Source organism: Lolium rigidum, chromosome 7 (assembly GCF_022539505.1).
Source record: "Lolium rigidum isolate FL_2022 chromosome 7, APGP_CSIRO_Lrig_0.1, whole genome shotgun sequence".
NCBI lineage: Eukaryota > Viridiplantae > Streptophyta > Magnoliopsida > Poales > Poaceae > Lolium > Lolium rigidum.
Window position 1 is genome coordinate 96,463,108 of NC_061514.1, and position 20,795 is coordinate 96,483,902.

General features: G+C 43.5%; 1 protein-coding gene across 2 annotated transcripts; it reads left to right on the forward strand.

Annotated features, from left to right (window-relative positions):
- Window positions 1-9,809: 9,809 nt before the first annotated feature.
- Window positions 9,810-12,238, forward strand: LOC124676278 (probable protein phosphatase 2C 43). Of its 2 annotated transcripts, XM_047212360.1 has the most exons (5): window positions 9,810-10,052; window positions 10,135-10,583; window positions 10,875-11,239; window positions 11,554-11,790; window positions 11,956-12,238. In XM_047212360.1, the coding sequence occupies exons 2-5, from the start codon at window positions 10,259-10,261 to the stop codon at window positions 12,205-12,207; spliced, it is 1,179 nt and encodes a 392-aa protein (XP_047068316.1). In that variant the 5' UTR covers window positions 9,810-10,052; window positions 10,135-10,258; the 3' UTR covers window positions 12,208-12,238. The 2 variants fall into 2 exon arrangements, with proteins under 2 accessions (XP_047068316.1, XP_047068315.1); XM_047212359.1 differs by having other exon boundaries at window positions 9,810-10,583.
- Window positions 12,239-20,795: the final 8,557 nt, after the last annotated feature.

The window sequence follows — 20,795 nt, forward strand, 5'->3', positions numbered from 1 at the left end:
GCGATTCGAAGCAATGATGAAGATAATGAGTAAACAAATGAATCATATAGCAAAGACTTTTCATGAATAATACTTTCAAGACAAGCATCAATAAGACTTGCATAAGAGTTACTCATAAAGCAATAGATTCAAAGTAAAGGCATTAAAACAACACAAAGGAAGATTAAGTTTCAGCGGTTGCTTTCAACTTCAACATATTTATCTCATGGATAATTGTCAACACAAAGCAATATAACAAGTGCAATAAGTAAACATGTAAGAATCAATGCACACAGTTGGTACAAGTGTTTGCTTCTGGGATAGAAAGAATAGGTAAAATGACTCAACAATAAAGTAGAAGATAGGCCCTTCGCAGGAGGAAGCATTGATTACTATATTTGTGCTAGAGCTTTTCATTTTGAAAACAAGAAACAATTTTGTCAACGGTAGTAATAAAGCATATGTGTTATGTATAAGATATCTTATAAGTTGCGAGCCTCATGCATAGTATACTAATAGTGCTCGCACCTTGTCCTAATTAGCTTGGATTAACACTGATTATCATTGCATAGCATATGTTTCAACCAAGTGTCACAAAGGGGTACCTCTATGCCGCTTCGTACAAAGGTCTAAGGAGAAAGCTCGCATTGGATTTCTCGCTTTTGATTATTCTCAACTTAGACATCCATACCGGGACAACATAGACAACAGATAATGGACTCCTCTTTAATGCATAAGCATTCAACAACGATTAATATTCTCATAAGAGATTGAGGATTGATTGTCCAAACTGAAACTTCCACCATGAATCATGGCTTTAGTTAGCGGCCCAATGTTCTTCTCTAACAGTATGCATACTCAAACCGTTTGATCGTGAGAACCGCCCTTACTTCAGACAAGACGAACATGCATAGCAACTCACGTGATATTCAACAAAGGTAAAATAGTTGATGGCGTCCCCAGAAACATGGTTACCGCTCAACAAGCAACTTATTAAGAAATAAGACACATAAGTACATATTCTTCACCACAATAGTTTTTAAGCTATTTGTCCCATGAGCTATATATTGCAAAGATAAAGGATAGAAATTTTAAAGGTAGCACTCAAGTAATTTACTTTGGAATGGCGGAGAACTACCATGTAGTAGGTAGGTATGGTGGACACAAATGGCATGGTTATTGGCTCAAGGATTTGGATGCACGAGAAGAATTCCTCTCAATACAAGGCTAGGCTAGCAAGGTTGTTTGAAGCAAACTCAAGTATAAAAGGTGCAGCAAAGCTCACATATGAACATATTGTAACTATTATAAGACTTTACATTGTCTCCTTGTTGTTCAAACACCTTAACCGAGAAAATATCTAGACTCTAGAGATCAATCATGCAAACCAAATTTTAACAAGCTCTATGTAGTTATTCATTAATGGGTACAAGGTACATGATGCAAGAGCTTAAACATGATCTATATGAGCACAACAATTGCCAAATATCACATTATTCAAGACATTAAACCATTTACCACATGCGGCATTTTCCGTTTCCAACCATATAGCAATGAATGAAATAGTCCAACTTTCGCAATGAACATTAAAGATAAAGCTAAGAACATATGAGTTCATACGAAACAGCGGAGCGTGTCTCACTCCCAAACAAAGAATGCTAGGATCCGATTTCATTCAAACAAAAACAAACAGACGCTCCAAGTAAAGCACATAAGATGTGACGGAATAAAAATATAGTTTCACTAGAGGAACCTGATAAGTTGTCGATGAAGAAGGGACGCCTTGGGCATCCCCAAGCTTAGACGCTTGAGTCTTCTTAAAATATGCAGGGATGAACCACGGGGGCATCCCCAAGCTTAGACTTTTCACTCTTCTTGATCATATTGTATCATCCTCCTCTCTTGACCCTTGAAAACTTCCTCCACACCAAACTTAAAACAAACTCATTAGAGGGTCGAGTGCATAATTCATATATTCAGAGGTGACATAATCATTCTTAACACTTCTAGACATTGCACAAAGCTACTGAAAGTTAATGGAACAAAGAAATCCATCAAACATAGCAAAACAGGCAATGCGAAATAAAAGGCAGAATCTGTCAAAACAGAACAGTCCGTAAAGACGAATTTTTAAGGGGCACCAGACTTGCTCAGATAAAAATTCCCAAATTGAATGAAAGTTGCGTACATATTTGAGGATCACGCACGTAAATTGGCAGATTTTTTTAAATTTTCTACAGAGACTACTGCTCAAATTCGTGACAGCAAGAAATCTGTTCCTGCGCTAGTAATCCAAATCTAGTATTGGCTTTACTATCAAAGACTTTACTTGGCACAACAATGCAATAAAATAAAGATAAGGAGAGGTTGCTACAGTAGTAACAACTTCCAAGACTCAAATATAAAATAAAGTGCAGAAGTAAAATAATGGGTTGTCTCCCATAAGCGCTTTTCTTTAACGCCTTTCAGCTAGGCGCAGAAAGTGTGTATCAAGTATTATCAAGAGATGAAGCATCAACATCAATATGTATCTTAGATGCTCCCCCATCCATAGTGGTGCTAAGGGCTTTATCAATTTTAGGCCTATAATAGCTTTTTGGCTTAGGCACTTTAGAGGCATACATGAATTTTTGCTCCTTACCCACATAAGCTTTCTCCTTAAACTTAAGAGAAGAAAAAGTTGAACCCAAGGTTCCCATAGCTTCTTCAAGTTCACTAATCGTATGAGTTCGATTATCATGAGTAGCATAAGTTTCTAAAACAGCAATTCTCTCATTAATTCCACCTAGAGATTTATCAAGTTTATCAGTGCTATTAAGTAATATTCCCAATTTAGTCTCAATACTTGGAAGATCTTTCTCTATGGCCTCCAACTTTTTCATGACATCTTCAAGAGAGATTTCAATTTTAGCTTCATTAACAGGTGGTATTCCAACTAGACTCTCAATGATGCAACTAGCTTCTAAAGCAGGAGTGCCTAGGAAATTACCTCCCGCAAGAGTATCAAGAACATACCTATTCCAGCTAGAGATACCAACATAAAAGTTCCTGAGTAGTATAATAGTGGAGTGTTTCTTAATGCACCTATGATGAGCATCACTAATTCTATACCAAGCATCTTTAAAACTTTCTCCCCTTGTTGCTTAAAGGAACGAACTTCAACTTCCGGATTACTCATTTTTAGTAGTAGTAAATAAAGCAAACTAAATAAAGTAAATGCAAGTAACTAATTTTTTTGTGTTTTTAATATGGAGAGCAAGACAGTAAATAAAGTAAAACTAGCAACTAATTTTTTTTGTGTTTTGATATAATGCAGCAAACAAAGCAGTAAATAAAGTAAAGTAAAGCAAGACAAAAACAAAGTAAAGAGATTGGATGTGGGAGACTCCCCTTGCAGCGTGTCTTGATCTCCCCGGCAACGGCGCCAAAAATTTACTTGCTGGCGTGTAGTTGACGTGGGAGTTAGAAATCTTTGTGGTCTAACTTTTCTTCAGGTCCCCGGCAACGTCGCCAGAAATTTAGCTCGATGACGCGTAAAGCACACGCCCGTTGGGAACCCCAAGTGGAAGGTGTGATGCGTACAGCAGCAAGTTTCCCTCAGTAAGAAACCAAGGTTTATCGAACCAGTAGGAGTCAAGAAGCACGTTGATGGTTGATGGCGGCGGAGTGTAGTGCGGCGCAACACCAGGGATTCCGGCGCCAACGTGGAACCTGCACAACACAATCAAAGTACTTTGCCCCAACGTAACGGTGAGGTTGTCAATCTCACCGGCTTGCTGTAAACAAAGGATTAAACGTATTGTGTGGAAGATGATGATTGTTTGCGAAGAACGAGTAAAGAACAATTGAAGTAGATTGTATTTCAGATGTAAAGAATAGGACCGGGGTCCACATTTCACTAGTGGTGTCTCTCCCATAAGATAAACAGATGTTGGGTGAACAAATTACAGTTGGGCAATTGACAAATAAAGAAGGCATAACAATGCACATACATATATCATGATGAGTACTATGAGATTTAATCGGGGCATTACGACAAAGTACATAGACCGCTATCCGAGCATGCATCTATGCCTAAAAAGTCCACTTTCGGGTTATCATCCGAACCCCTTCCGGTATTAAGTTGTAAACAACGGACAATTGCATTAAGTATGGTGCGTAATGTAATCAACACAAATATCCTTAGACAAAGCATCGATGTTTTATCCCTAGTGGCAACAACACATCCACAACCTTAGAACTTTCTGTCACATCGTCCCGGATTTAATGGAGGCATGAACCCACTATCGAGCATAAATACCCCCTCTTGGAGTCACAAGTATCAACTTGGCCAGAGCCTCTACTAGCAACGGAGAGCATGCAAGAACATAAATAACATATATGATAGATTGATAATCAACTTGACATAGTATTCAATATTCATCGGATCCCAACAAACACAACATGAAGGATTACAAATAGATGATCTTGATCATGATAGGCAGCTCACAAGATCTAACATGATAGCTCAATGAGGAGAAGACAACCATCTAGCTACTGCTATGGACCCATAGTCCAGGGGTGGACTACTCACACATCGATCCGGAGGCGATCATGGCGATGAAGAGACCTCCGGAAGATGATTCCCCACTCCGGTAGGGTGCCGGAGGCGATCTCCTGAATCCCCCGAGATGGGATTGGCGGCGGCGGCGTCTCTGGAAGGCTTTCCGTATCGTGGCTCTCGCATGCGGGGGTTTCGCGACGAAGGCTTTAAGTAGGCGGAAGGGCAGGTCAAGGGGCGTCACGGGGGCCCCACACAACAGGGCCGCGCGGGCCCCCTGTTGGCCGCGCCGCCCTACTGTGGCGGCGCCCCGTGGCCCCACTTCGTCTCCTCTTCGGACTTCTGGAAGCTTCGTGCAAAAAATAGGACCCTGGGCATTGATTTCGCCCAATTCCGAGAATATTTCCTTACTAGGATTTCTGAAACCAAAAACAGCAGAAAACAACAACTGGCTCTTCGGCATCTCGTCAATAGGTTAGTGCCAGAAAATGCATAATAATGACATATAATGTGTATAAAACATGTGACTATCATCAATAAAGTAGCATGGAACATAAGAAATTATAGATACGTTTGAGACGTATCAATGACTAATATGAGATTTACTTAGGGCATTATGACAAAGTACATAGACCGCTATCCAGCATGCATCTATGCCTAGAAAGTCCACCTTCGGGTTAGCATCCGCACCCCTTCCAGTATTAAGTTGTAAACAACAGACAATTGCATTAAGTATGGTGCGTAATGTAATCAACACAAATATCCTTAGACAAAGCATTGATGTTTAATCCCTAGTGGCAACAAGACATCCACAACCTTAGAACTTTCTCGTCATCGTCCCGCATTCAATGGAGGCATGAACCCACTATCGAGCATAAATACTCCCTCTTGGAGTCACAAGTATCAACTTGGCCGAGCCTCTACTAGCAACGGAGAGCATGCAAGATCATAAACAACACATATATGATAGATCAATAATCAACTTGACATAGTATTCCATATTCATCGGATCCCAACAAACACAACATGTAGCATTACAAATAGACGATCTTGATCATGATAGGCAGCTTACAAGATCTAAACATGATAGCGCATAAGGAGAAGACAACCATCTAGCTACTGCTATGGACCCATAGTCCAAGGATGAACTACTCACACATCAGTCCGGAGGCGATCATGGTGATGTAGAGTCCTCCGGGTGATGATTCCCCTCTCCGGCAGGGTGCCGGAGGGGATCTCCTGAATCCCCGAGATGGGATTGGCGGCGGCGGCGTCTCTGGAACTTTTTCCGTATCGTGGCTCTCGGTAATAGGGTTTTCGCGACGGAGAGTTTAAGTAGGCGGAAGGGCAGAGTCGGAGGAGGCACGGGGGCCCCACACCATAGGCCGGCGCAGGGCCCATGCTGGCCGCGTCGCCCTATGGTTAGGGCGCCTCGTGGCCCCACTTCGTATCCTCTTCGGTCTTCTGGAAGCTCCATGGAAAAATAAGACCCTGGGCGTTCGTTTCGTCCAATTCCGAGAATATTTCCGTGTAGGATTTACGAAACCAAAAACAGCACAAAACGAGACCGGCGCTTCGGCATCTCGTTAATAGGTTAGTGCCGGAAAATGCGTATAAATGATGTAAAGTGTGTATAAAACATGTGAGTATTGTCATAAAACTAGCATGGAACATAAGAAATTATAGATACGTTTGAGACGTATCAGAGCACACCACCGGCTTATGCAACCGTGGAAACTTAAATCTAGCACGCAGAAACTGCTTGAAATCTGCCCAACTAGACCGTAGACCAATGATACCTTGAACTATCAGAAAGTCATGATACCACTTAGCTAACTCATTATCAACACGCCGGTATGCTAGATCAAATTCAATTTGGCCACCGAACGTACTATCCACTTCCGTGCATCTCTCAAAACCACCGTCAATATGTGACTCGCAATTCTGAAATTCCATAGGTGTTGCGGAACTAGACAACCTCCACTTGATTGTAGATGCGTCAAATGGTGTACCCGTCCTCATACCGAGGTAGTCATAGTAGATGTCTTCCTTCCAAAACATAGCACGCACACGTAATGCAAACGGAATAGCAGAAATATCAGCAACATCACCAGTTTTTATCGCCGGAGAAATCACCGCAGCAGTAGCTAGTATTGCCGAAGAAGCAACCGCAGGAACAGGCGACGGCCCGGCCCAGCGCCCGGCTGAACCGGCCTGGGACCCGGTCAAACCGGCCTGGGGACCGGTCGGTCCGGCCAGGGATCCGGTCAGACCGGCCTGGTGGCCGGCCGCGCGTCTGTGCGGCTTAGTAACGGCGCCGGTTGGCGTCAGCAGCTGGTCCGGTCCAGGCCGGCTGGACCCGGTCTGGAACCCGGTTGACCGGCTGGTTGACCGGCCCGGCCGGTCCTGGGCCCGGTCGGCTGGCCCTGGCACTGGAGCGCGACGCGAAACTTCGTCTTCTTCCCGATTCCAGACGCGATTTTTCGCGATTTTGACCTCCGAAACAGCCATGGATGACCTCCAAACTGCACCAAACAACGCCAAACTTCCTCCAACCAACCTCCTTCGACCGAGAGCCAAACTCCTCCGATCTTGAGCCAATCTTCTCCGATGCAAACCGATCAAAGAGATCGATCAACAACACCTCGCTGTGAGCAACCCAGAAAGCTGATACCACATGATAAAGGAGCGACCCACTTGATCCTCCTTGGTTGATGCCCGATCTTTCACCAACAGCATGGCGGCGACATGCCCAATGGTAGCCACAACAATCGAGCAGAAACAACCGAGCAACAAACCAATCTGCACCGTGATCAACCTGGCTCTGATACCACATGATAAAGGAGCGACCCACTTGATCCTCCTTGGTTGATGCCCGATCTTTCATAGCGAGAACACGGGGTAGTTAATCCTCCCAACAACGCGATGAACGCAGCCTGGAGAAGAGGGAACGAATCCAGCAAGCAACGGATCGATGAACGATACGCCTCAAACCAAGAGCTAGACAATCCTTGATGAACACAAGAACCTTCGCAGCGGATATAATAGATAACGGCAGCGCCGTACCCCGGAGGGATGATACACGTGAACACGCGCAATAGGAAAACCTTAATCTTTTAGACTAAACTTGTTCTATCTAAACCCTAGCCGTGCCATCTCCTTATATGAGAGGGAGAGGTGGCCGGTCGGCCCCCTTATTGGGCCTAACCTAGTTCGACTTGGACAGGCCCAAGTCAAACAGACTCTATTAAAACCCTAGATGGCCCACAGCATGACCTGGCTACATTATTATCTCCTAATAACAAGATTATAATAAACTACTGGTACAACCTTAGACCCAAATATCATATCAATGGTTGTCCTAGAGTACCAGGCCCGGATATCCATATCACGTCTTATGGGCACCTGTACCTCAAGCCTGTTGTATGTCGGCCTTCTGACATTTCTTCAATGAAATAGAGACGTCTCTTCATAACTTATCCTTGAAAAGATCCTTCATCGGCGAGCGCCCTTGGCAGGCCACCATCCGTTAGTTGGAAGTTTCCCTTTAAGTTTTGCAGCACATGGCCACATAATTGGTCCACGGCTACAGACATGCTTTTCTCGAAGGTGATCTTTCATCTTTTGACTGAGTTCAGGATCATCCTTAGAGATCGTGCAAATTTAACCAAAGCTGACCATTACAGATCATGTCATTTCTAAATTTTCAAATACACCAGACTAGCGGCAGAAACCAAATTAAAAAATGCATGTCCGTTATTTGCTACCCAAAATTTAGCAATAGACATATAATCTGAGACAACAAAAAATTGGCAATAATTACACTGAAAGAACAAGTGATCTAGGATGCATGCTCGACCCAAGGACTAAAAACCTCTGCCTGTTAACGTATCAGAATTTTAGAAACCTCTGCCTGTTAACTGCCCCCTGTTTTTTTTTGCGGGTAATTAACTGCCCCCTGTTGACGCACGCGATTCGCTCCAGCCCTCCACGAAATCACTCCTACGAGATGTTGGTGACCTGTGACCGGACTCACGTCCATTTCAACTCCCACCAGGTGCAATAGCATCATCATACATGACACATCATCACGTAGACACCACTGATCGGCCGTGCCGTGCCGCCGTCGTAATAGAGTCTAGAGATATCGATCGATCGATCGAACGATGAGTCGACCTCCTCCAGCCTTATCATCAGCGGGTGCACTTCTCCGTCCGCCAGCAGGAAAAGCGCGACCAACCCTACCTAAAAGAGAGCACGCAGCATCGGATACATGCATGAACTTGGTTCTGGATCACCGGAAAAGTCAAGCTCGGGTAAGGCGATTGGCGCGCAGCCATCAGCCAAGCAGCGCGCGGTTGTTTTCCGCTGACATTAGGCGCACCAGTTCGTGTCGTCTGCTGCTGCATTCAGCATTCAGATAGCGCACACACGGACTCGATCAAGAGGGCTATCTGAAAATCACGCTCAGCCATCTGTGCAGTACGGTCCGATTGTTTCTCTCTGTGTGCGATACGTATCATTGATCTCCAAGACCGATCGATAGGACGCGGACGTTTGGCGTAAACATCAGTGGCTGAGCTGCTAAAGCATGAGCTCTGACCAGCGTACAGCTCCGCGAGCGCGCGGTGTCACAGGTTCCCAGTGATGCGAGCGAACTGCATGCTCGACACTCATCTTTCAGCGCCCACGGCTTCTCCCGCGCTTTTTCTCCCAAGGGCGAAGGGGCGCGAGCTCTTTCTGATCTGTAAAGCGAGCCGTGCTATCATCGCCCGATTACCTACTTATAACAGTACATTGCGTTGAGAGTTGAGACGCCAGCCGTTTGATAATCTTCCTTGGCGTCCGTGCTCCCAGTTTCTGGCAGGGCTTTTTCTCCTGGTTTCCGGTAGATCGGGACGGCTGCACACGGCTGGGTTGGGTCGGCGTAGCTGTCCGGCGACCCCTTTTTCCCCGGGCTTTCCGCGAGCGTAATCTCGCTTTACCATTATCTCGAGCTGTATCGCAGAAAATCACATGACCCCTTCATTGAACGATGCTACAAATCCTCGCTCTCCAAAGGGGATAGAGATGCAAAAGTCAATGGCCTCCGGCATGTACCTGAAAACCGATCGCCGTCAGAGCCGCGCTTTAATTTGCTTTCTCTTCTACCTCCTCTTTTGATGCACTTTTTCCATCGAGGGGTGATAGGTCTCCGGCAAGTACCTGAAAATCACAGGGCCATCTCCATGAAAAACTTATATATAGCCGATACGGGGCCCCCACTATACGCACACGCACCGGAGAGGTAGGGTACTCCGCTCCACTACTAACCCACCTCTACACGACCACGAGACCTCCTAGCTCGTTCTCTCCTCCAACCTCGCGACATCGCGATCCACCTCTCAACACCACCAATACGTCTAAAGTCTTCACGCGCGCGCCAAACCCCTTCGTAGACACCACCTCTAAAGAACACCACAAGTCTGAACGGTCTTCGGGGAATTTGGCTGTCGTCGTGGTGCAGTTTGCGCCCGTAGAGGTGCGAGAAGAGGTGATAAGTTGAGGGTTTTCGTATTTCGTCGGTTGTTTACAGTCGAAAGGTGGGGGTCCAATCGAATGCACAATTTTTTCAGGTGGAATAGCGCGCCGGGCTTCTGATTTGTGATGGGGCAGTAGGCAACAGAAATCATAACTTCGCGCGGTTCCTGCCGAGGTGTTCGGAGCTCTCGTCGTCGTGCCACCGCAGGGAAATGTGGGATGTGGCCGTGGCTGGAGAAGATTGCGTCCGCGTGCTTGGACCGGGTCCGGAGGTACTCGCTTACGAGGAGGGATGAGGACGGCGGCAGTGGCAGCGGCAGCGGCGCCGACGCCGACGCCGACGACCTGCTGCTCTGGTCGCGGGACCTCGATCGGCACGCGGCCGGCGACTTCTCCTTCGCCGTCGTGCAGGCCAACGAGGTGCTGGAGGACCACAGCCAGGTCGAGACCGGCGCCGCATCCACCTTCGTCGGCGTCTACGACGGACACGGCGGCGCCGAGGCGTCCCGCTTCATATCTAACCACCTCTCCGCACACCTCGTCCGTACGTGTCCCCCTTCTCGAGATTTCATTTCCGCCAATATTCTTCACTCGTTTCAGCCATATGTTGTGCTGTTCACTAATTAGCGGGATACACCTTGGTAGCAGTTAATTTTCTCAGAGCTGCATATATATGCAGTGAAACAACAACTTATTTTTTCTTTAGATTTCCATTTGGAGGAACTTGATTGTACTAGTTGCCAATAATAATAACATTTCTTCATACAGTCTATTTATTCATTTCTTAGTGCCATGGCGTTCCTCTCACGCAAAAAAAGTGTTTTTATGTTTACAGGTCTCGCCCAAGAAAGTGGAACAGTGTCCGAGGATGTTGTCCGAAATGCCTTTTCTGCTACAGAGCAAGGTTTCATGTCGCTTGTGCGCAGGACACACTTAATAAAACCTTCTATTGCTGCTATTGGGTCTTGTTGTCTAGTTGGTGTCATATGGAGAAAAACGCTGTACCTGGCCAATCTTGGCGATTCCCGGGCAGTTGTTGGTTGTTTAACTGGATCGAACAAGATTGTTGCTGAGCAGTTGACGAGAGACCACAACGCAAGCATCGAGGAAGTGAGGCAGGAACTTAGATCTCTTCATCCCGACGATTCACAAATTGTTGTTATGAAGAATGGTGTTTGGCGCATCAAAGGCATTATACAGGTGCGCAATACAGACATTATATGACAAGCTTTGCATTTATGAAGCTTTATAAACTTTTGTTGTGGATAAGCTAATTGCTAATCTTCTACCTTTAGTATATCTCATGAAACAGTAACTAGTATTAAAATTAGTATATATTTGAAAGCCAACAGGTGATCATTGCACCTTTTAAAAGAACAGGTGATTGTACTTTCAAAGTTGTATCACTATGTACAATTATACGTTTCTATTCAATCATATATTATGCCATCTGAATATACTACTAATTTATCTGAAAATTTATTCTTCGGAATATACTTCTGCTTTACTCTTAGGTTTCAAGGTCAATAGGTGATGCATATTTAAAGAGGCAAGAATTTGCTGTCGATCCATCCATAACTCGATTCCACCTCTCCGAGCCTCTCCGCCGACCCGTTCTAACGTCGGAGCCATCTATATGCACAAGACCCATTCGTCCACAAGATAGTTTTGTTATCTTCGCATCGGATGGATTGTGGGAGCACCTTACAAACCAGCGGGCTGTTGAAATTGTGCACAACAATCCACGAGAAGTATGATTTCGCTGTGTCACTCTCTCTCTCTGTCTCTCTCCCTCCATCCCCGTGTCTTCGCTTTTGGGGACGATCCTGCAATAGTTTTGTTTTTGTTTTCAGTTTGTTGGTGAACAAGTATTTTTTTCTGCATTGATCTTGAATTCCGCTTTCCTTCCTTTGCAGGGTATTGCAAGAAGGCTAGTAAGAGCAGCTCTGAAAGAAGCTGCACGTAAGAGAGAAATGAGGTACAATGATATTACAAGACTGGAGAAAGGTGTTCGTCGATTCTTCCATGATGACATCACGGTTGTTGTTGTTTTTATTGATCATGGGCTACTGCAAGAGGGGAATGCTTCTGCTCCTGAACTTTCAGTTCGTGGGTTTCTTGAGTCAGGAGCCCCCTCCACCTTTTCAGGGTTAAATAGCATTCCTTGATACATTAACCTGACCTTAATTTTTTCGTTCCAATGTAATCTTACGTTTACACCTTTGCAGTTTTGTTTTGTTTATGTTCTTGCATAGTACAGTACTTTAATGTGCAGTATTATTAAATTCAGGCCACCTCGGAATTGGCATACAATTATTAGCAATAGTCTGCTACTCCTAAGTATTAGTACACACCGGGTAATAATTCGACAATAATTGCTTATTAGTACTCTACATAATATATTTCTATTATGAACTCTTTGGGTGAAGTGTTGGTCCGCTGGAATCGATGGTTTATCTATGTATTACGTGGATTTGAAGAACTTCTCATACTTCGGCGTGTTTACCTGAATATCTAGTCTTATTGTGATTGTGTTTGGAATATTGATATGCGCTTTGTGAAAACTTGCTGAGTAGGGGTGAGATGATTTCCCTTTGTTTGTCTCTGGGTGTGGAATTCTTGAAGGCTTTTGTTGTTTGGTTACATGTCATTGGATATGTGGTAGGATTGTGAAGATACTGATACCGTCGTGAGGTGGATCCATTTTGGATGGCGTCGGTTTTTTTGTTAACCGATTTGTTTGGGATCAATGTTTAGATTTACTTGATATTGTTGAATTATGAATAATAAATTATCGTGTACATCACAACAGGGCCATCCTCCTTCAAAAGACATAAATATAAAATGCTGGCCTCTGGTGACACATGTCACGCAATAAGTAGAAAGTTGATGATCCAAGCAAGTTCTTGAAAGAAAAGAAAACCAACCTAACAACAATGGTGACTGTGTCCATAAGGAAGTATGTGTATAATACCTGAGATAGTAACCTTTTCTTTACCTTTCATGACCCCACGTCATCTACAGATGTCAGCGACCCACAAAGTTATCTAGATATGATCAATATCACCTTAAAAAACAAGTAATCACAATTAAAACACGTTATACTATACTTAGATCTTGCCTACTCTCCTAAGTATTAGTACACACCGGGTAATAATTCGACAATAATTGCTTATCAGTACTCTACATAATATATTTCTATTATGAACTCTTTGGGTGAAGTGTTGGTCCGCTGGAATCGATGGTTTATCTATGTATTACGTGGATTTGAAGAACTTCTCATACTTCGGCGTGTTTACCTGAATATCTAGTCTTATTGTGATTATGTTTGGAATATTGATATGCGCTTTGTGAAAAATTGCTGAGTAGGGGTGAGATGATTTCCCTTTGTTTGTCTCTGGGTGTGGAATTCTTGAAGGCTTTTGTTGTTTGGTTACATGTCACTGGATATGTGGTAGGATTGTGAAGATACCGATACCGTCGTGAGGTGGATCCATTTTGGATGGCGTCGGTTTTTTTGTTAACCGATTTGTTTGGGATCAATGTTTAGATTTACTTGATATTGTTGAATTATGAATAATAAATTATCGTGTACATCACAACAGGGCCATCCTCCTTCAAAAGACATAAATATAAAATGCTGGCCTCTGGTGACACATGTCACGCAATAAGTAGAAAGTTGATGATCCAAGCAAGTTCTTGAAGGAAAAGAAAACCAACCTAACAACAATGGTGACTGTGTCCATAAGGAAGTATGTGTACAATACCTGAGATAGTAACCTTTTCTTTACCTTTCATGACCCCACGTCATCTACAGATGTCAGCGACCCACAAAGTTATCTAGATATGATCAATGTCACCTTAGAAAAACAAGTAATCACAATTAAAACACGTTATACTATACTTAGATCTTGCAGTGTTTTATCTAGTTACTCATGTTCCATGTCTCTAGAGACTTGTCCCACGTGACGAGCATGACTCAAAATGATTGCATTGGGAAGATATTTTGCAGTCTACTTGGTGCTAGATTTCTAAAGTCTTAGTTAGATGTTGCAAGTATGTAGTCGTTTACCTTGAGGCATTGAAAGTCACAGATGTTCTGTCCTGAAGGGTGACAAGAGAGGTGACAAGCGACATGCATCCATGTGCATCACCATGTCAAGCCCTTCACGTAGTAGTGACACGTGTATTGGACAACTTTTGGCTAAGTCATGGCCCACAAAGGTGAATCCTCTTTTTTACCATAACTCTAAATGATATGCTATTTGACCCTCCTACCTTCTGCATTTTACTAATAAGGTTTGAGCTTGAAATAAATGGAGGAAATCTAATATACATGGGATATCAATTCATCCAAGAGAGAAGCATGAAAAAAAAGCCAAACTATTTCATTTTTAGTAATTGTGGAGCATGGAGTTTGAGAAAGAGGAAGAAGCCTCCTTCGGTCAAACCCTTCAAGCTGTAGAACCCCAGGTCTAGGACCTAGACAATTAGGGTTAGAGTGGCGGGGCACTCTAGGTTCTACTTGAGACCATCCGAACATGATGTTGAACATTGGGCCGGACAGTCCAGACACCAGGACAATCTGAATTGCCTAACTTGAACCATTGTGTTGTTGTGCCTAGAAAATGGCTAAACACCCATGTGACTCTCTTTTGGGGCCCATGACTTCTGCATGTGGGTGTAGGGATACATGTTCAATTTTCGGTGAGCATGAGAGTTGGCAAGCTATTTATGACATTTGCATAATTTGTGATTGTATTGCCATTTTACACTTAAGTATTTCAAACGAACCAATTCATTTCGGTAAGTAAATTTCATCATGGAAAACTTCATCACTTGCATAATATCGAAGAAATCGTCAAGAACCATCAATAAATCGTCAAAATGGAACACAAATCATATTACTAGTACCAAAATGAAAATGGAAAATTTACAAAAAAACCTAATTCATTATGGTAAGTGAAACTTGAACACCTTTTTAGATAATTATAAATGTTTTTTTCGAAATGCTTAAGATTTCTCCGTGGAGATAATTTTTTCGTAAAACATAAACCATCCTTATCAAGGTTTATGAACATTTTTATATGTTACATATCTTGAGAAAATGTTCCCATTAAATAGAAAAGAAACACAAAAAAATATAAAGGACAAAAAAGAAGAAAGAAGAAAAAGGAAAAATAGACAAAGGAAAATAGAAAATAAAAATAAATTTAAGTAGCAAAGAAGACCTAGACATGAAAAATGGTGAAAGCGCAAAAGAGAACCGCGAAAAGCTAGAGCAAAAAACCCAAAAACAAGCGATGCCTCATGTGATAGACAAAAAGCAACAACGGTCGATGACCACGTGCGCGCTCCTGTTGGGTCAGCCCAAGTAACAGCTTTCTTCTTGTCTTTTTTTTTCTCTTTTTGTGCTTTTAATTTTATTTTTTCTTTCTAAGTGTTTCATATTTTCTAAATTCCTAAGTTTGAAAAGTTCAGAATTTTAAAATTATTCAAATTGAAAATTTATTTAGATTTCAAAAAGGTTTAAATTTTAGGGGAAATAAGATTTGAAAAATGTTTAGCTTTTCAAAAATGTAGGATTGTAAAAAAATATTTAAATTTGAAAAATCTTTACTTTATTTAATAAAAAAGGAAACAAAAAAAGTGAAAAGAAAAAAGAAACATGAAAACATAAGAAGATAAAGAAAACTATAAAAATCAGAGAAAAATTAGACGGAAAAGCAAAACCCAAAAAAGCAAGGGAAAACTGAACAGAGGGTTCTAGAACGACCCCAAAATCAAAAAAGAACAACTGACACACTCGGAATTCGGTTGGGCTGCTCCTCGTATAATAGGTAGCGAGGGTGAAGGTACGCCTCACTTCTATTTTTTTGCTTAAGATGTGATGGGTATCATATAGGAATTTCCGCGTTAGGTCTTGTTTGGCAGTAGAATTTTTGTGTGGAGGGGATAATCTTCACCAAACCTTAAATTTTCACTTATTCTTAAAAGCATGGTTGGTGCTAGAGTATTAATCAAATTTAATCCCCATTTATCCCCAAAACTTAGTGTAATTTTCTCAGTTCTCAATATTTTACTACTACCTAGTGAACTGGAGATGGATTTTTTGTGAAAATTAAGTGAAGTGAGTGTTAGGATTTAATTAATAGGTTAATTAAAGGGGTAATCCTCCCTCATGTAATTCTCTATGTTGGTTGGTTTGTCAACAGACACAATTCTTCCTCACATCTCTTCGAACGGACGTGACCCATATTCGCGTCCCTTCTCTCGTCAATGGAACAGAAGAGTTGAATTATTTGTTGTCTCTCTCGTTTGCTTCTCGATATTACTTCCAACACGTTATCAGCACGCTCTACAGAGAGCGATTTCATGAACAAATGAAGAACAGAAGGGAAAGAACAGGCAAACCGCAAAAGAATTGTGTAACACATTCTATCGCCGTTTTCATTACCCCTTCACGGGGACATCAAGAACAAAAGTACATACTCATACTGTAGGCATACATCTGCTACTATTTGGTAAGAGACAGAGAATTCAGGACCTCAACCAACAAAGGTAACCACCGAAGTGCTCTTTGATTTGAGATGTTCTTACCAACTCTTGATGACACCGGACGATGGACACTCTCCTCGGCCTCCACGCATGTCCCTTCGACCACCTACGCGCGCGTCCATGGCGGCGGCGGTTCGCTCGGTCTTCACGATCGGCCCTCCCGGCGCTCACGCCCGTGCGCAGCAACCGGCGCGACGCCCCCGCGGCGCGTGATCTTCGCGACCGTCGGTTGGCCGACGCGCGCAGCCCGGCATCGCCCGTACCCGCGGCCTCCCGACGCCCCTGCAGCGGCTCCCGCATGAGCGCTCCGGCGAGGCTCCCAACGCCCCCATGGCAGCGCCCGCGAGAGCGCTCGTGGCGAGGCTCTCAACGCCCCGTGGCAGCCAGCCCACGGGAGCCTCCTCGCCTCGGCTCCGCCTGTGCCGAGCCTCCATGGCGGCGGCGGCGATAGGCGAGTCCGGCGCCCGGCCTTGACTCCACGGCGGCACGGCCTTTTTACTCCCTCGACGGCGGCATCTTCGGGCGTGGCAGCCGTGACCACCAGCGCGTTCCGACGAGGCGGCGCGGCCCTCCCGCGGCGGTGGCGTCCGGCGACCGCTCGTGGCCGACTTGAGCCGAACCAATCGCTCGATTGGTTAACATCCAGTGGATGGGAAATCTTATCCCTTCACCAGTTTTGCATCAAGTTCCTTGCACTTCGTAGGATTTGGCAAAGCAAGCTGAAACGATGGTTCATGTCAATGTTGCATTACAACCAAATATTTTTGGGAATTTGCAGATTGTCATGTTAACAATACTATTTACTAGTATTCATCAGTTTTAGACCCAGTATTTTTACAATACTATTTCTGTTGAGTACTAAAAAAATATTCCAGAATATATATGACGTAATATATCTCCATGACCCAACATGTTGAGATTTATTATGTCCATTATTTGCAATAGAGAATTTTAATTTCTTGTAAATATAAATAAGAATCAATTCATCGTCTTAATTGAGCCATCAGCTTAATACGAGCACGAATTGATAAATACAAAATTCTAAGTGACTTCTTCAAATTGATGTTTTGGGATCATAGGTAGTGTGCGAATCTACTGCATTGCAGATTATCTTCACTACCATGATTGCTTTATGAAGTAATCTCCCATATATTTTTATTATGTCATGACATAAGGTGCTAGAACTGCGAGTATCTACTGATTTTATCAGATTATACCTCTAGTGCTACGAGACGGACTCCAAAATTTATTTTGGAGATTATCTACAAAGTGGTCATACTTAACAATTTGAGGTTCACACTAATAATTTCAAGTCAACGCCTTGAATCTTTATTAATTTTGCAAAGTTCATTACAACATAACCATGTGTTGACTGCCAAAACCCACCGGCGGGCAGCGGCCTTGTCAACACCGTAGAGCCGGGAAGAGCCTAGAGCTGCGGCTGGCTGAGACCCCTCCGAGCGACGGCCCGCAATGCTCTTCTGGTCACACGCGGCGATGCGAAGTGCAAGGGCGTGCCACCCGACCTATACCCGGTCGTGAAGGTGATGGGGATGCCTCGCTTAGTTTCCGCGCAGGCATACATGTAAACATTAAATACGAGCCTCGATCGGCTCTCGAGTTATCTCGTGAATCGGCTCAAAGAGCCGATCCACCCATGATTCGTACGGGGTGCACGAATACTTGGTGGTCCCGCTTGATCAAGATGAAGCTAATGAGATCTACGACGATTTAGGGTTTTCACCGCATAATCGGATCATCCTACTCCGAGTTGGGCCTCGCGGCCACGCACGGTGCTCGTAAGCCGATCCTAAACAAGGCCTAAAAACCAACATGAAGTTGATCCTCGAACATCCCGTTTAGGACTTGCGAACGCCACCCTACGTGCCACCGGATCCTCCCCCTTTGTAAGGCCTAACTATTGCGGATATTAAACTAATCCTTGTAGAACAAGGAGCAATCGTAACGGATCGGATCTACTAAATAATGATCAAGCGGGGTGCCGCCCCACACCCGAGATAGGCGTGAGGGCGGCTAGATATGCAAGGGTTGCACTACGTAAGCATGCTTAAACGAAGAACAATGCTAACCCTAACACATCTAATGATAACTACGTTGCTCGCCATCAAAAGCGCTTCGATACGAGCAACGCATGAACAACGTGAGGCTTAGTGCTGCCTAGATCGCAAGATGCGATCTAGGCAAGCATGTCGCTATCTCGATAGAAACCCTCGAGACGAAGGAGTTGGCGATGCGCCGAGATTGGTTTGTTTTGGGGTTGAACGTGAGTTGTTGTTTATTCCATAAACCCTAGGTACATATTTATAGTCCAGGGGACTTTCTAACGTGGGAATATCCCATCGTGCACGATACAAACTCTAACCCTTATCTAAGATAATAAACTACTAAATAAAGATACACGGGCAATTCAGCCCAAAACCCTTCGTGCCAGGCCGCTTCAGAAATCTTCCACATGTAATCTTCCAAGCCCGGCCCACCTCTGGATTTGTCTAAAATCTGGTGATAACACCATGATGGTTTTTGATTTACCAATTATAAATTAATAATCTCTGGTTCACCCATGTAAGTAAACGATGGCCGAAAAAGAATTTGAGGCATTCGCCCTCAATGGCCACAGCTACTTTACATGGGCCATGGACATAACGATCAACCATGCATCTCGTGAAATAGCACGTGCAATCCAGGCCCCGAAGGATCCACCTCTGGCTGGAGTCACACCGCTAACAGAAGAGAAAAGATATGTTGTCTTGTACATCATAAGACATCATACATCCAGATCATAAGGGTCGTGAAAGGCATGGCAGAGCACAAGTTTGACAAAACTAAGCTTTGCGATGAGTGTGAATGATGTATGCATATCACGCAGGAATGCCACATCCCATAGCATTTGGTTTTTCTATATGAACAATCCCTAGCATGCAAAGGACCTCAGGGAAAAAGGTTTGAAGCTCACTTCAACCTTCATCCAGATTGCACTAATAGAGATGGTTGTTCGCGAGATGTTCCTCTTCAACATTGCAACACCATGACTCTCTAGCGGTCACATGAACCTATGGGCACGGAGAACATGATCATTGAGTATGCCTCAACCGACATGTTTGGAGACTTTAACTAGTCTTATTATCTCCTTAGTGATCGATTTATTCATGTCCATTTTTGTTGTTGTAATAGAACATATATATTGTATTTCACAATATATTGTATCAGCACTCTGGTATGAATAAGATTGAATGTCTTCTATATATTTGATAAATATTTCTACAATAGAAACTCTCCTATTCCATATATAGATTTCTACGGGATTCAATCCAATGGATGAGTAACAAGTATTTGAAAAGGTACCCTCTGTATTGTTTGGATTGTACTACACGTACAACCAACCCGTAGCACATGTTGCATATAAATCAATTCCATTGGTCATAATTTGCATGAAGCTAAGCTTCCTCAATCATCGGGTTATGTAGCTCATTTTGTGGTTCTCATGCATATACCTCAAGATCAAAGCTAGATCACTTAAGTCCCTCGATCGAATGCATTCGAGATGATATTTGTGGTCTCATCCAACTGTTGTATGGACTAAAAATGAATTATAATCAATTCAAATGGATAATGATGCATAATTCTCTTCATGTGCCTCCAATAATTATTGCATGGCTTTCGAAGATTGAAGTTTAGCACTTTGTCACATATGTTCATACACAAAAAGTTCGTTGAATATCTAAGAAAGAGGACCAAGCTCCTTGCACGACCTTTGTTAATGATTTGAAATTTTAACAACTTCATGTTGGAGTCATGCGGCTTTACACACCCTTGACCTACTAACTGCGCAGAACTTCCCCTCTGCAGTTGATACGTGGAAATCCTCCGAGCATTTCCTATCTGCGTAAGTTCGGAATCGCTTCACGCGTACCGATCTCACCACCGCAGCGTACATCATAGGCCCACAAATCAGGGATCTATGTGGGGTACAGATCTCCGTCGATCACTAAGTACCTTGAACTCCTCATAAGGGATATGTTCATAGCCTCGTACGCTGATTGCAAATATTGAAGGATGGATATTTCCAGGCATTAGGGGGAGATTTCAAGTACCAAATAGAATGCCAGGAAATTATTTGGAACTCCATGTTCCTCTTCATATCCACGTACTCAAGAATCTGGACTATACGTCTACGATT

Bases quoted from the DNA above. Each gene is read 5' to 3' on its own strand.
- LOC124676278 (XM_047212359.1), top strand. From the start codon at position 10,259: ATGTGGCCGTGGCTGGAGAAGATTGCGTCCGCGTGCTTGGACCGGGTC. The intron at 10,584-10,874 runs GTACGTGTCCCC...TTATGTTTACAG, and splicing joins CCTCTCCGCACACCTCGTCC to GTCTCGCCCAAGAAAGTGGA. The intron at 11,240-11,553 runs GTGCGCAATACA...CTTTACTCTTAG, and splicing joins GCATCAAAGGCATTATACAG to GTTTCAAGGTCAATAGGTGA.